The sequence below is a fragment of the Harpia harpyja genome, chromosome 4 (genome assembly GCF_026419915.1).
Source record: "Harpia harpyja isolate bHarHar1 chromosome 4, bHarHar1 primary haplotype, whole genome shotgun sequence".
Taxonomy (NCBI): domain Eukaryota; kingdom Metazoa; phylum Chordata; class Aves; order Accipitriformes; family Accipitridae; genus Harpia; species Harpia harpyja.
In genome coordinates, this window is record NC_068943.1 from 75,798,037 (window position 1) to 75,814,005 (window position 15,969).

Here is a 15,969-nt window from a genome sequence, read left to right on the forward strand (position 1 = left end):
GATATCAAGCCCTCTGTGATCTAACATACAGCATGTGAGATGACAGTGTTCAGACAGAAATACTCTATCTCCCTCAAGCTAGCTGGCTCCTATTATAGCATGGGTGTTAAACCATGCTGCTGAACAAGCTTTGGCAGCTATCATGCTAGCTTCTGAAGTGAATGAATCACAGTGGTAACGGATGATTGAACAGGGGTATATACAGCGTGACTCCTTAATTTCTTTCAGAGGTTCACACTTCAAATCAATTGCAGCAAAGCTCAAATTATATGACACTGAAAACTGAGTTCCTTTTCTTTCAAAAAACCCCCCAACTTGCTCCTCTGTGAAAGCAACAAAACTGTAGATGGAAGAATCTGCATATTACCAGGTATCTTGGTATTTTATTTTGACTCTGGAGTAGCTCATTGCAATATCTACATAAGAAAGAAATGGTGTCAGATTGCCTTCTAGATATTAAATGCAGGTATGGTTCATGTTTTCCTCTTCATCGCATTGCAAAAGAGCGTTTCTAATCTGTGACCAAGAAAAAATGAAAATTCTATCTTCAGCACATTTAACTAGATCTAGACTAACTATACCTAACAGGCTGCTTTCCAGTGTCTACTGCTGAAAGGGGGATTATGTCTAATTAACTTTGCTTTTACTTTTAAACAGCTTTTAGTGGAATTAAAATAAATAATTTATTGGAAGGAAAAAACTAAATCTACAAATCTGTTTTTGTCAAGAATTTAATTTCTGCATGTAGTTCACAGTGAAGAACCATCTGATTACTATGTTTCATTAACTATGTTAAAAAAAAAGACCAAGTTGTGCCTTATACTGCATAACATTCATAACGTGAAATAAAAGTTTGGCCTTGTGACAGGTACTGGGAGAAAATTTTTGAAAGATATTCTTATAACAAATTTAATTACCTACATGGACCCAATCTTTCTTCATTAGAATTTTTTGTATATAGGAAAGAGCTGTAGAATTCACAAATGGCAAAAGCACAGCTGCATGTACGATCCTGCCTGATACTTGTGATGAAATGAGGAGAAAGGAATAACAGAATCTACACCCCAGGAACAGATAGAAATTTAAAGGGTAGTTGCAGTAGACATTAAAAAAAGCTATTTGAAAGACCTGTTTTTGTTACTAGGATGCTATTGCCATCTCTTAAGTATTTATTGCAAGTTCTAGGACTGCTGGTGTAATAAAAGGCACACTGCTGGAATAAAAAGCAATTCCTAAGCAATCACAGTAGCTGCTAAAAATATAAACCCAAATGGTTGCTGAAAAAAAGAAGAAAATTCATCCTAAAACTTCAGAAAACAGAAGAAAAACTGAAATAAGTTTGTCTACTTTGACAGTTGCCTGTTTGTTTGTTTTTAAACCTAGAATTTTGGGGTCACAATTTTGTCACATCAGACAATAAAATCCATTAATATTGCTAAAATTTTAACTCAATTTTCTGACAGATTAAGACATTGTTTATTGTAATGTCTGTTTTAATTTTGTGCCTTCTTCTGTTCCAGTAGTGGAACCAGAGTGAACAATTTCATTTATTAATTTTCATGCACCTGTGCAATGCTGATAATGTTTAGACTCACAAACTGGCAGCCAGGGAGTCTCTGAAATAAAAAGACATCCCTTAAAAGAAGCCAAAAATAATTAAAAGAATTTTGTGTGTATCAATTTTTGTAAGACCTCTGTAACTTCTTTAAATTTCATCTTTGCTAAATACTATCTCTATATGGGCTCTGACAGTCTTATGTCATCTGCTGTTTCCTGTACTATCAGCTCCATATATTCCTGCATCTCTTTTCCTTTCCTTCCAAGTTCTCCGTAGGCCATTCATAAACATCTCCTCTTACAATTTTCTCCTTGATGCCAGGAGCTATGTTGCATGCTATCGCCTATTGCAGACAAAGAAGCGTCGTTGTATTAAACTTACAGCCTTGCTTTGCTTGGCTAGTTATCTGTAGTTTTAGCATATTCTCTATGGTATACCACAGGAATGTGACGCAACCCAATATGCTGGGTTGCCCTAAAGGGAAAGGGGAAGAGGCATGCAGGGAAGATTATTCTGGACTTCCTTGTTTGAGAGGCTGCAGTGAACCCCAATTTACTTCAGTAAATCATCTTAATATTTACAGAAAGTAGTGGCAGGGAGCAGTCCCCACTTTCACCTTTGCCAAGGGCCCCTGGGATGTCTGCGCATCCATACCATCATGCCATGACATCTGTGGCAAAAGGCAATATCAGATTTTTTTTTTCCCAGTTAATGAAAACTCTGTGCTTCTAACATACCGCTACACTGATTGTTTTGATTGAAGAAGCAAAGAAGCTGAAAAATTTTGCCATGATTGCTAAACATAAAGACTTCTCTGCCCTGCAACTAGCTGAAGAGGTGGTGTCAGACAATCATCCATAACGTATCTGAGAAGAATGCCAGAAGCCATTGCTATGCAATTATTTCATCAATGACATTGAGCCTTTGTAATTTGCAGTCATACTAAAAATGTGCATACTGTGAAGCTTTGCTTTAGATTTAGAGAATTTATGTTTTTATGGAGATGACAAGTAATTTATTAGGTTAGCACTTCAGAATTTCTAATGTTGACTTTCTTCATCTATAGTTTCTAGGTTTTGTTCACCATGAGAGATTAGTAGGAATGTATTATGTGTATCTGCCTTTAGAACTGCTTTTTGGTTTGGGGCAGAAGTATTTGGCAAAAAATCATTAACATGTTAAATACTGCTTTTTTCAATTATATGAAGTAATCTTAAATAATAACTCTGCACAGAAATGCTGAATGTCTTGATGTTTAGATGTTATGACCATCAGGGGCATGATGATCCAGGTATTTTTCTTGACCTATAGAAAACAGGGAGCTGGCTTCCTGCATAACGTTATTTCATCTGGTCATACATTTTAATGCATGTATTTATTAAGATGATAAATGTATAGTTGAAGTATCTTTTGCATTTCAGCTTTAAAAAAAAAATCTCTTATTTCAAAGGGCCTGTTAAAATAAATTTGTAGAAACTTTGTTTCTTGAACTTGGATAGATACATGGACAACTTTGTATCATGAACAGTGACTTTACAACTGAACTTTAGTATCAGGCTAGAAATTTGTGTAAATTTCTTGTAATTTAATGAAGGAACTGGGCATAAAGCAGAATCTAGCATTGATTCCAGTCCAAGTTCAAATTTCACTCTTCAGAAGTAACATGTAGTGTTTGTATACACATTACTGATACCAGGGTTTGCTGCTGTCCTTCCAGTCCTATAAAACAAAAGATGAGGTGCTCTCTCACCAACTCTAACAATTAACTAACTCATGGCACTTTTCTGCCTTTGAAGGGCGTTAACGTCGGTATTCCAGCCAAGCTATAGTTCAGGAAATTACATTTTTCCTCCCTGAATTTCCAAATGGATACCGTGGCTCCAGTTCTCTGTTCAAGGCCGATAACCAGTGCTGCTGGAGGCTTTAGAAAGACCAGGTTTATAAAATTAAACAAGTTACTCCATAAGCAGCACAATAAATGATGCCTGCTTTTTTTTTGTTTTTTTTCTCCTGCAAAGCTATGAGTGCCCCTAACCATTCTTCCATGTACCCCCTCTTCCTCGAGGGCCTTTCATGCCCTCGAATGACTTGCAGAAGGCCGCGGTACCTCCAGCCTCAGCATGCCTTGGCCCTCATGCAAGCAGGCTGCGGGGAGCTGGTACCTGCTGAGGGAAACCATCTTCCTCTCAGATTTTTCTTCTATCCCTGCCTGCTAAAGTTGGTGAAACTTACAGTTTCCGAGACCCCCGGCGCCCGTATGCGAATGGCAGCCGCTAACGGCCAACAGCCCTGTCACGGGTGGGGAGGGAGCCAGGCGCCAGCTGGCAGGGCGGCAGCTCCCGCCGCGCCTCCCTCACCGCCTGGCGCCGGAATAAACGCGGCCCCTCCCGGAGAACGGCGGGGAAATACCTCCCCTGCATCCCCAGAAGGAAACGCCGCCGTTTCACAGCGCGCCCCGTCCCCACCGCCTGGCCGAGGGGCGGGTGCCCCCCCCCCCCCCCCAGCGGGGGCAGCGGACTGGCGGGCGGGCGGGGAGGGGAGCCCACGCCTCGAGCCGCTCCCCGCCCGGCCGCGGCGGAGCGAGCGCCTCTGGCTCGGCCGGTCCCTCCTCGCGCGCCGTAGCGATGCTCCCGGCTTCTCTGCCCGCGGAGGCTGTTTTCAAGATGGCGGCCGCGCGGGCGGCTCTGCGCGGCCGGGTTCCTGCAGCTGGGTAGAGGACCCCCTCCCTTCCTCTCTCCTCCGTCTCCTCGCTGCACCCCCGGCGCCGCAGCGGGCCAGGCCGGGCTGCGCACCGCGATCCGCCGCCATGCCGGCCTCGGTGCATGCATGAGAAACGTCGCCGCGCTGGTCTCTGCTGCCGCCATGGAGGAGCCGCCGCCGCCGGGGAGGTCAGTACCCAGCGCTGCCAAATAGGGAGCTGTGTCCAGAGAGCGGTGCAGGCCGCCTGCTGCCAGATCGTGGCGTGGGGGGCCGGGGCCGCCGCGTCCGCGGCTGTGAGTGCCAGCCGCCCCTTCTGCACTGCGGGGGCACGGCCGCGGGAGCGGTGGGCGGCTGGGGGTGCGTTTTTAACCTTCCCACCCTCCGGTCCCTGCGCGATGCAAAAGCTCTGGCTGCTGTTGCTGCTGCTGCTGCTTCAGCGCTTCTATAAAGCGCCCACCGAGTGAGAAAGTGCTTCGATAAGAAATCTCTAGTGGCTGCGGTGGGTAAGGCAATGTTTTGTGGGCACTCTGCAATTAAAAACAAACCGTTTCCTCCCCCCCCCCTCCCCCCCGTTGAGCAGCAGGAGCAAACGGGTGTTTCTGGGGCACTCGCAAGGCCAGCTCTCGGAGAAAACTTTTACCGGCAGTTAGGGCTGGAGCCGGTGGATCGGAAGGGTGCAGGGGAGGGGGAGCAGCTGTTGGAGCCCCCCTAGAGGCTGACAAAGTGTGACCTGTGCTCGTTGACTTGTGAACGGCGGTGCTAAAAACGCTGCCTTCTGGAAGGGTGTCTGGTGTTTATAGCAGCCGTGATTGAAACCAGGTAGGTAGGTTCTCTGGCGCGCCGATAAAACTGCAGGATCTTGGAGCATAGCTCCTGGCAACGTTGCAGTCGGTATTTGTCAGAAGATACAGTTTAAAAAAAAAAAACCAACAACTTCCACAGAGGGCTAGCGTTATGATGCCTCAAGCTTTTTGCAACTGCTGTTACCTCCTGAATGTGCTGACCTGCAGATTGTTTTTTTGCAAGTCTCCATCTGTGCCCTGCTGAGAGATGGGGATGCAAATTACTTCATGGTCTAGTGTTTCCAACCGGCTATAGAAGTGTTGCATAAATCCAAGTTATTAATTCCTTGGCAATTATTTCTCCTTTTAAAATAACATCCTGTTGATGCACTTCACTTCTCACTAGGAGGCATTCAGGAAACGTTTTTTAAAACGCTTGTGTGATCAATTAGTACTGTAAGGCAGTAGTCAAGCATGTTGTATTCCAGGTGTGCTGTGCAAAAAAGCTATGTGTTGTCACGTTCCTGAGATCATTCTTGGATACTGCAAGCTACTGTTTCGTACTGATGTAATAAAAGGGAAGTGGTGATGCACTCCAGTTTGCATCGAGGCTATGGTGTTGAACAACGTCTGGTTTGAGTTTTCATTAATGTATTTTAATGATTTGTTTTTCTTACGTCATGAGAATGCCCGAACCAGAAGGTATATAACAGTTAATTAGATTTAACAGAAATATTAGGAAATACAAATGCTAGTAGGGCAACTGAATTTGTAAGCTTCCAAGTTCCTTTTTACAGTATCTTCAAAGAATAATAGTGCATGTTAAGCAGAAAATGATTTAAAATTAAGCTGGTACAACAGCATGACCCTAGACCTGGGCTGTCTTCATGTAGAAGAGTAATCTGCAGTGCCTGAATGGAAAACACCCAGGCATTTCCTGTCTAGGGCCATTTCTGACCTCTGCTGGATTCTGCTTATTAAAAGACAGTTTATGTGAGTCGGATGTGGGTGTGGATAGTGTGGTGGCAACTTTACCCAGCAAATGAAAATTGAATTAGTTATTTTGGAGTGAGCTGGTGGGTGGGAAGGAGATGTCTCAAAACAATTAGGTAGCCTTAATTTGTGTAGGGTAACGCGTGTACTCCACTGTGATTCACTTCTGTATGTACTTTGTGTATCAACTTCATATCTGCTTTAGAACAGAACTGTTTCTCTGGCTTTATGTAGTACTGCTTTTTCTTAAAAGTAATACAAGAGTAAAGTGAAGCTTTTTCAACATGATTAAAGTTGATGTAAACTTTGGAGTTACTAGGTGTTCAGTCTTAGGGCTGTGAGGTCGGAATCTTGTTGAAATCAGTGGGACTGTGTGCAGGCTTGGGAATTTGAAATCCATTTGGTGGCAGATAGCTTTTAATCCTGTTTGTAGAGTAAGAATGTGTTCTTGTGATTAAAGGGTTCTGGCTAGCACTGAAGGGCGCCGGTATAATGCATTCTTTTTAAGTTAAATTTAATTCTGTTGGAGAAGTACTTGGTCATTCTCATTAGCAATACACCTACATTTGTTTAAAAGAGAAAGTTTATTGATTTATTGTTGTGAGACTGCTTTCTGTGTTGGAAAACTGTGTAAGGATTCTGTGTCTTGTCAGAATATAAATGCAACGGTACATTTTGTAAATCTAAGGCAAGCACACAATATATTCATGGCTTTTTTTGAATTATGCAGTCCTTAGTCCAAAGCATTTGATTGAGAATCCCTCTCCAAAAGCAAACTGTTTTTCCCAGGTCTTCCTTTCTTTCTTGAAACATAGACTTTGGGGTGGGGAGAGAGGGGAGGCAGCTCTAAACTGAAAAACGCTCAGGGAACCTATGAGCACGTGTCGATTGTGAGATAGGATTGCACTTGGACATTGGACAGCCTGCAGTGGTTATGGGTAAATGAAAAGATGACTAAAAGGTTTTGGAAAGAATTCACATTTAAGTATCAATCCTTGTAACAAAGCAAACAAAGTTTTCAAGATAGGTGTTTCCACTTAGATAATTCAGAACGCTAATTAAAACAGGTACATGTTCGGTGCTTCTTGGTTATGGCCTATAGGCTTTAAATTTTCTGAGCCCAATTTTAGGCTTTCCCAAGAATTTTCTGGCACAAAATCCACTATAGAGAAAAATGAGGCCTTCCTTTGTTGGGATGCCAATTTTGGTGGCACTGCAAAGGCATGAAGAGCTGTAGGGCTACTCTAACTTGTGCCTTAATTGTTCGTAGCCCTCTTCTCCTGGCATATATCCAGTGCAGGGGGTGAAGGAAGGAGCAAGGCTGTGAATAAAGCAGGACAGAATTGTGAATTCCTCCGCGCTGGGGAATTTTTCAGTGGTCTGTCTATCAGGTATGTTTGCTCTATGATGACAATGAATTGGGCTGTCAGTCTGCAGCATCTGTTATTTAGGTAAAGCCTGAGGTCATGTCATGAATTGTGCTCAACCTATTTTTCTGTTTGCCAAACTATCTGTGTGACCGATAGTGTATCAGCAGTGAAAGAGTTTAAAACTATTTTATCAACTTAGGATCATAGCTTCACTGGGAAAAAATGGTTTAAGTGTATAGAGTTTTACAATCCTTTTTTGGGGGGGGGGGGGTCATGCATTTAAATGAGGTAAGATGTAATCTCTATTCTTCATGTATTGCATTTTCTTGTTTACATGTGCAAGATTGGGATGAATGACTGATTACTCCACCTACGCGCAAACACCCATGAAGTGCTAGTTGAGATGTCTTTGGCATTTGTAGCAGCAAGGATTAGTCTGCGTTGTGTGGCTGCCTGAGTTGTTTTTATGTCTGTTAATTAGTGCTGTCTGTGTCAAGGTTGGTTTTACTATTATGTAAGCTAGTGATATTGGCCCTTGTGGAATGCAAACCGTGCTGTGATGAAAAACAGATGTACTGAATTTAAAGGAAAGGATAAGGGATATGCAGTAATTTTTATTTTAGGGAGCAAATTGGGATTTTTAAAGGCTTATAAAGAATTGGCTTCCATGACAACCACGCTTCTTCAATTATATACAAACTATTCTTTTAAACTGGATCTAAAATAGATGTAGAAGACAATTTTTTTATACTACTCACTGCTAGTCAAGTAGTACGTTGACTTCTCAGCACAGGAAGATACAGTTATCTTGGTTCTTATTTCTTCAGCTGTGTGGTTGCATTTGCTGTTGTATATGCCATTTATGTTTGCAGGGCTATTACTTTCATTAAGTTTTCTTCTGCTCTCAGGTGTTAACTGCATTGATACAATGTTTATCCTGTAATCTATTAACTAAATAATTTTTTAATTTTTAAAAATAACTTAGAAGCTTATTAATTTAAAGAGCTGATAATTGTCCCATGCTCATCCTTGGCCAACTGCAAACATAAAGCCAAACCAGAATGTTTGCTCTTAACACCTGAGTTTCAGTGTTACTGAGTTGTTAAATGTTCACTCATGTCCAGTCCAAGAACCCTGTATGTAAAATCACATCAGCTTGCCATGAACCCTGATCAGGTTTATTCTGTATCTAGACAAGATGGGATATAACTTTATTGCCCTGATGAATGTCTCCTGCTGTCATGGGGTAGAAGGAGGAAATTCATTCTGTTCCTTCCATGTCCTGCTAACATTTAATGGTGTTGACTGTCTTATGTTGCTTTCTAATGTGGTATACATGTATGATTTATTCTGACCTCAGCTTATGTGTGCTGCTGGTTTACTTGCTGACAGCTTCTCTGAGAGCAGTATTTGTAAAGGTTTTTATCATTTTAGCTATGAAACATCCATCCAGTAAGTGGTAACAAGGCCACAGTTATTTATGCCTCTGTTACTTCTCGGTTGCGCCATAGAACTCTCTGCTGGCATGTCCATTGTGCGTCTTTCCCAATTTATCGCTGTTGTATATGATATACTTATAGCTGAGCCTAGCAGCCTAACAACTTTCTGTCATAGTATCTCTTTTCCCAGTGGTCTGTAACTTTTCCTGATGTGGTTTGAATTTTCCTAAAAATCCACCCAGATTTGATAGTATAGAGTTTTCATAAGTAGTTCTTAATTAAATATACTTTATTTTTTAGGTGTGTAGCTTGAGTAGCTTGAGACCTTGGGATCTGATTTGTGCATGTGCCAAGAATTTAACTGCAGCGCTTATCCTTTGGATTTATACTGTGCTATGTAATGCTCAACCATCTTTACCTTAGTGATGAAAACGTATTTCAGGGCTTCTCATATTTTAAAAAAAAAAAAAAAAAAAAAAAAAAAGGGCTGTTCCTGGAAATTTCACTTTAAAAAAAATATTTTTTTCCCAAAGATGAGTTAGGATATACTTGAGGTTGAAAAAGTAGCACTAAGGATGAAGCATGGTGACTGAAACCAATTAATACTTTGGCATTAGTTGTTCTGAGGCATTGAAGAGAAGAGAGCTGTATACTGGCTGGGCTGGGTGAAGCTCTCTTAACTCCTACCGTTCTAACCTTTGATCCATTTGGAGCCTCACCTGGTGGGCTTAAATGTGGGTACCTGACAAACCCATCAACATTTTCACAGTTTTTTTACACATTATAGAGCAATGTCAGAATTAAATAGGTCTGTTGTTCTTTCTTACTGAAATAACATATGGTACAGTTTTAATCAAATAATCTATTTGTGAATGGGGAAAAAAAAGCTCAGAGATGAATGTGCATGCATATTCTCTAAATGCTGTTATGTCATAATCCAAACTTGCATGAAAACTTATAATAATCCAAGATGGAAAAATTAGTTAACCTCTCTCTGTTTCCAAATTTACTAGTAAAAAAGAACAGGAAGTTCTGATTATTATTTTTTCTGAGATGAGAACATGAAGAACTGCCAAAACTGTTATAAGAGCTCTATTTTATTTATTTTTTGTACTTATTTCTAGTTGGTGTAACTTGCAGAAGAAAAATTACTTCCTTGGATCATTTACATAGGTCTCAATAGCTCTTATATCTGCTTGCAATAAAAAGATATGATTAATACTAATTTGCATTTTGCTTAATTTATTTTTAGCTCATTTTTTGATGATTTCTTTTTGAAGTTTACCATATTTTTATAGTAACTTAAAAGGTGCTTCAACACCTCTCTGATGTTTCAATAGCCTTTGTTACATTTTTCTGTGACTCTGTGTCTTTCTGTCCTAAATATAATAATCGAGCACTTCTTGGGCAAAAGCTTCTAATATAGGAGAATTTGGGGGAAAGTGTCAAAGTATTAGTAATTTACAAAACTGACTGTTGTAGTTTCCAGAGCTTGAGAAGCAGAAGATTTTGTTTGAATTTCTCTTAAAAGAAATACAGCTAGTCAATATAGTAGTGCTGTAAGGAACTTTGTAATGGGGGGAACTGGCTACAGTCAGACATGTGCTTGAAGTGTACTATAGAAATGAAGTGTGTTCACACTTGCTGGGTCCTTCTGTTCCAATTGAACAGCTTAATTAAGAGTTACCAAGGGGGAAAAGATGTAATTGGGAATCAATTAAAGATTAACTGTTTAGCTCTAAGCTTTACATTAGTCTTTTCCCCAATAATGAGGTTTTTTTCCTTGTAGATTTCTGCAGAAGTAGTGGTTGTTCTGTCACGGTGAAGCCTTGCTCCAAACCACTGCCGATCATGCAGCAGAAATACTTGCTTTGTACTTCTCTCAGGCCTTAGCTGATCTGGGATTTATTGTACTTGGTGCTTAAGTGTTAGCAGGGCTGTTGTAGCGTAAACCCATAGTTTGCAAGCAGGTGGCAAGATGTATGTCAGGGCTTCATAGCAGCATTGGGTGTTTGCATTTGTGCAGCCATGCTACAGGTTAGTCTTCAAAGATAAACAAGGCATAAATAGTGAGCAAAGCGTGGCTATTACAGGGCTGCTATTACATTCTGACTATTTACCAATGAAGTTTTAGTGTTTCTGTAATTATTTCTGTGTTGATGACCCCTTGTTCATAGGTGAATTTATAAATAAGATACTGGAATTATATAATGTAGTCAGTTCCTGGTAGTGATACAGGTATTACCTTAAGCATCTTCCTGCCTAAGTATTTTGCTTTTATCATTGCCGCAAGTAAAAAATTACATTAGTTTTGCAGCTGACCCAGACTAGAAATTACTATTCTCATCTCCTAACATCCTTCTCTTCCCCCCCTCAACAAGGAATATCTGTCATATGAAACTTGCTAGCATAACTTTAAGTACATTTGGTTGCCTAATTTAAATTAAAGTGGTTGAAGTTGGAAAAATCCTGCTAACAAAGACATTCCAGCTAAGCTGGATTGTTTTGGCAGCACCAGTGAAGGACCAGGGTCAGTACTTCCAGTTACGCTTGTGCATCTTGGGCACTGGTGACTTCTGGCAAAGTGTCAGTGGAAAGCAGAAAGGACAGTCATCATGGCATCACATCTTATAAATTGCTTCAGCTGCAGCCAGAAGAGAGTGACTGAGGGCACAGTTTTACATTATACTCAACATGTTGGAACAGCAGGTTGCTTTCTTCCCCTGGTCTTTCCCCAAGAAGCAGCCAAGCTCCTCCACTGCGTTCTTTCTGGATCTAGTAGTCATGTGTCTGTGGAGTTTTCACTTCAGCTTGTTATCTGATGGGTAACTGATGCACCAAAAAATTAATGGGGTTTTTCCCCCGTCAAATTGGTGACTGAGTTCACATGATGGTTGGCTTCTGTGCAGAGGGGATAGGGATGTGCAACCTGCGAGACAAAAGGCGCACTGGAACATGTTCCCCTTCTTGTGTCAGCTTACTGTGACTATAGTCTTGGTAATTTCTGAGTCTCTTTACTTCATCGCTGTAGAAGATTGTGTGAATAAGCTTCATTATATTTCATACTCGATTTAGAAAGTTTTTTAATATTACTTCATGTTTTTTGTGCTCTTAACAGCTTACAGCAGAGAAGCTTGTCTAATGAAAACAGATTCTGTAAAATTTGCATCTGCAGACTTACTTGCTGAAAGAGAAAAGCGCTTTTTTTCAGTTAGCGGCAGCAATAAATGATAAAATTACTATCTCTGTTATAAATAAATTCTACCCTCCCCTGCCCAAGTGCTACTTTTTTTTCCCCAGCACACTGGTTGTTCATTCCTAGACTGTAGAGACAATTGATGACATATCTTGCCTTTCCCTGATTCCTCTGGGAGGAACAGCTGAATTTGAATATGAATATTTCTTAAAACTGAAGTTGTTATACTGGTACTATTTCTTCTTTAAAATGTTATTTTGAAATACTTAGTGAATACAGAAAAGCCCTAGTTTTCTGCTTTAGGATGTTGTTTTAAGACAACAACATGACAAAATATTTTTTTGTTTCCTCAGATTACTTCCAGGCATTATCTTTAGCATCTCTGTTTCCTTCAAACTTTCTTGTAATTTTAAGATAAGTTTCAAGTTTGTTTTTTCCCATTCATTTTAGCCTTGACATTGGTGTGCCTTACATAATATCTGCTTTTATGGTTAGAGAAATTGATGAAAGGTTGAATGTGACCCTCATAAATATTAGCTTTCAGAAGAGATGGGAAATGGATGCATTTGACTAGGTAGGATTAGCCACCTCCTGTAGAAAGGAAGAGTGGTGCAGATATAAGGGTGATCGTAGGGATATACTAATGGAGTTAGTGTGCTTGAAAAACAGGTCCTGAGAAATGAAAGGAGTTAGCAGTCTTGATTTTTACTTACCAACTGAAGGAAGAATTATAAGTGCTTTAGAGAACAATGTTTTTATTTTGTGCTTCCTCTCTGCCTTTTTTTTTTTTTAATACAGCCTTCATGCCAGAAATGATGATACTCTGAAGCTCCCGTTTTGCACTGTGAGATTGCTGTTAGGTGTTTTTCTGCCAGGGTTTATTGTCAAGTTAAGTTATCCAGATGCCTCTTTTCTAGAGTAAAGTAATGTCTCCAAGATCCTTGTGAGCTGGAAACTTGGAACACCAAAGCTTTTGTTGCTGCTCTCCCCCAGCTCAAAGTTGCTTTCAGTGCTTTTTGTTCTACTGGTGGGATGTGGCATGGGTCTGTGTGCTCTTGTTTTCTCTAAAATTTGGGAAGGCAGCAGGTAACAGATACTCCTTCCAGTTCCTTACCCGAAACCATGGGTATTCATTTGCCAAACAGTGATTTCCAAGAGGAGTAAAGTTTTTTTTTTCTCAGGAGGAAGCTGATCCAGGCCTTAATAGAGATGCAGTGCTTTTTACAATTCTAATTGCATTCGCCCTTCATAATTTGAAAGCTTTTCTGTTCTTATAAGATTTTTACACTAGAAGAACTTTGAAGAAGGAGTGTATCTGTAATTTATCTTTGTGGTGGTGATTCTCATTCAAAAAAACCTCTAAAACTTAGTGCTTTCCTATAGCTTACCCAAATTATCTTAAGGATAACAAATTAAAAAGCCAGACATGTCCTTAGTTTCAAGTCAAATTTAATTATTTTGTTAAAAATCTTATCAAGTATATTACCAAGTTTGTAACACTAAGTCCTATTAATATGTTGGCAGCAATCAGAAGTTATTGGTGACTAAGATTTAACACTGACTGCTCAGAAATGCTGAGCTCAGGCACTTGAGATTCAATTGTGAATACAAGGTCAAGTATCTCCGTTACTGTATGTCAGTATTAGGTTTTAATGTGAACAATATTTTTTTACTGTCTCTGCAGGTATAGTCACAATAGGAATACATGACACATACACCATGTAAATGTCCGTGCTAGTCACAGAATTTTCGTATCTAGTTAACCAGGCTATTTCCCCCCCCCCCCCCATAACACTGTGCCAAATTTACACAGGATGTATTCAGCAAAAAATACAGTTTTATTTGTACAAACTGTGAGCAAAATCCTGCTGCTCTGTAATAAAATTAAAATAATAAAAAAACCCCAAGATTTGTTTCTTGATTTTTTACTGAAGGCTTCCTCGGAATTGCACTTACAGTCCTTCTTACTTCGAGGTTTTTTGTTTCTTTTGCTGCCCTGACAGCAGTTTGTAATAACTGCTTTGAATGCAATAGCTGCAAGCACGCACTTTTAGTATTCAAAAATGTAGCAGATCTTTAAGAGAACACTGTATGCAAAATTGGATTTATAGTCCTTTCTGCTTTCAGTTCAGGAACTTTTCAGAACCAAGTCCATTCATTTAAGCTTATAGCTTCCCTCAGAACAGGGAATTTTTAAAAGGTGATTAAAAAATAGGAGTGTGTGATGCTTTCATAATGCTAGAATGTAATACAAGGAGTTTACACCAGATAGCAGTCCTGTGCTTTAGCAGAATTTGAGTTCATTTCATCTTAACTTGTTTTCCTGATTAGGTTGTCTAATCCTCAGTCTTAGCTTCCCAAAGAGCTACAGGTTGATTAATGAAGTTCCTTCCTTGTGCTGTTGGTCCAGGAGTACTGTCACGTTCTCTTGTGCTATGCAGATAAATCGAAACCCAGTGCTGCCCCACAGAAGAGAATTTAGAGCTGCTGATTCCAGAGTTGTGTTGTGTGTGGTGTTTAGCAGCTCTAACTGGATACCATTTTGTTTTTCAGTTTGAACAGATGCAGAGATGGTTACCTAAAAATCCTGTTTGCTCCTTGCATTGCCGGCAGCTGCCGGATGACGACAATTTGCAGTTATGTTCTTGTCAGAATATTGTTTATCTTTGAAATAGAATGGTTGCAATTACATTTAGGGAGAGCTACCCTAGCTTTAAAAAGATTTGATTGGCAATGTGTAGCGCGTATGTTTCCTGCTACCTTAGCCTGTTCTTAGTAATGCACATTGTCAATTAGCTAATGAAGCGTTGTCTTCCTACATACTTTAATTATCAAGCTGAATCCCTGTGAAGGAACATAAGTTTGAAAAATAGACACTTTGCCTTTTAAACAAAGACACTGAGTGTCAAGAACAAGTACTTGGTAATTCGGTGGTGGACCTTGTACAGTTCTTGCAGCTCTCTATATGGAAATGGCAGGGTGCCATGGGAAGTGTTGAGAAAGAGCCTAACTGAAGTGTGAATGGTGTAATGCCTTTGATACTGCAGGAAGCTGTTTACAGCAGCAGCCTGTGGAGCGCCCAGCTTCGTAACTGTAGTGGTGGGTGATTACCCTGGCTACTGCATTGTAATTGCCTAACTCAGATTTATTGCTATGTGCTTGTAGTCCAATCACATGACCTCTACTGCTCTGATTCCCAGCAAGCTTTTAAGCTGTGTGTGGGATGATAAGCAGTGGCCGAACCCGAGTTAATTATCTAAGTGCCTAATACGTTCAAACTTCTGCTTATGGGGATCAAGGGTAGCTGTTATAAAGGGAAGATTAAAAAAAATGTTTTCCCCATATAGCTGTCACAGTTTTTAGCATGACCTCTTATTATTGGTTGTTACAAACTTTGAAAGTTTGAGTAATGCTTCAGTAAAGTGCAAAAAGTTTATATCGGTTAAAAATCATACTCTTCAGTGTGACTTCAGCCTACTTAATTTTAACATGTCCCCATGTGATCTTCAGTGGTCTTTTCATGTGTTCATTTATTTTTAATGATAAATGGCTGTATTTTTTCAAAGGCTCATGGCCTTCATCAACAGCAACAGTTACCAGACTTCTTGCTCACTGTCCTGCTGCTTCAAATTTCACACGCCAGTTTTCCCCCTCCTATTTTTGTTTGCAGGCCTTCGAAAATCTAGAAGATGTATCTCAGTTTTCATGACTGAGATTGTAGATATATTGCCGACACTTAGACTCAGTTAAAAAAAAAAAAACCAACAAAAAATAAATATTCCTGTTGTCATCTACGTATGCAAATTGAAATTCTGTATTCTGTTTATTCAGATTCTGGTTGAAGTGCACCTTGGTGTAACACACAGTAGTTGTTGGAAACATTCTTGGTTATTATTTTTTTGTTGCATTTCAGAGCTGTCAAGATGTTTTG

General features: G+C 40.1%; 1 protein-coding gene across 10 annotated transcripts in view; it reads left to right on the forward strand.

Moving 5' to 3' along the window:
• Window positions 1-207: 207 nt before the first annotated feature.
• Window positions 208-15,969, forward strand: part of MAP3K4 (mitogen-activated protein kinase kinase kinase 4) — a 78,377-nt gene continuing 62,615 nt past the window's right edge. For 7 of the 10 annotated variants that reach the window (XR_008234800.1, XM_052784840.1, XM_052784842.1 and 4 more), the window contains exon 1: window positions 4,085-4,446. Coding sequence is in view for 6 of the 10 variants with exons in the window: in XM_052784840.1 (XP_052640800.1) it covers window positions 4,385-4,446 (62 nt within the window). In the remaining 4 variants the exon portion in view is untranslated. Of the gene's footprint in view, window positions 371-4,084; window positions 4,447-4,738; window positions 4,762-15,969 lie in introns of those variants that run through there. The other 3 variants (XM_052784846.1, XM_052784848.1, XM_052784847.1) reach the window with 3 other exon arrangements.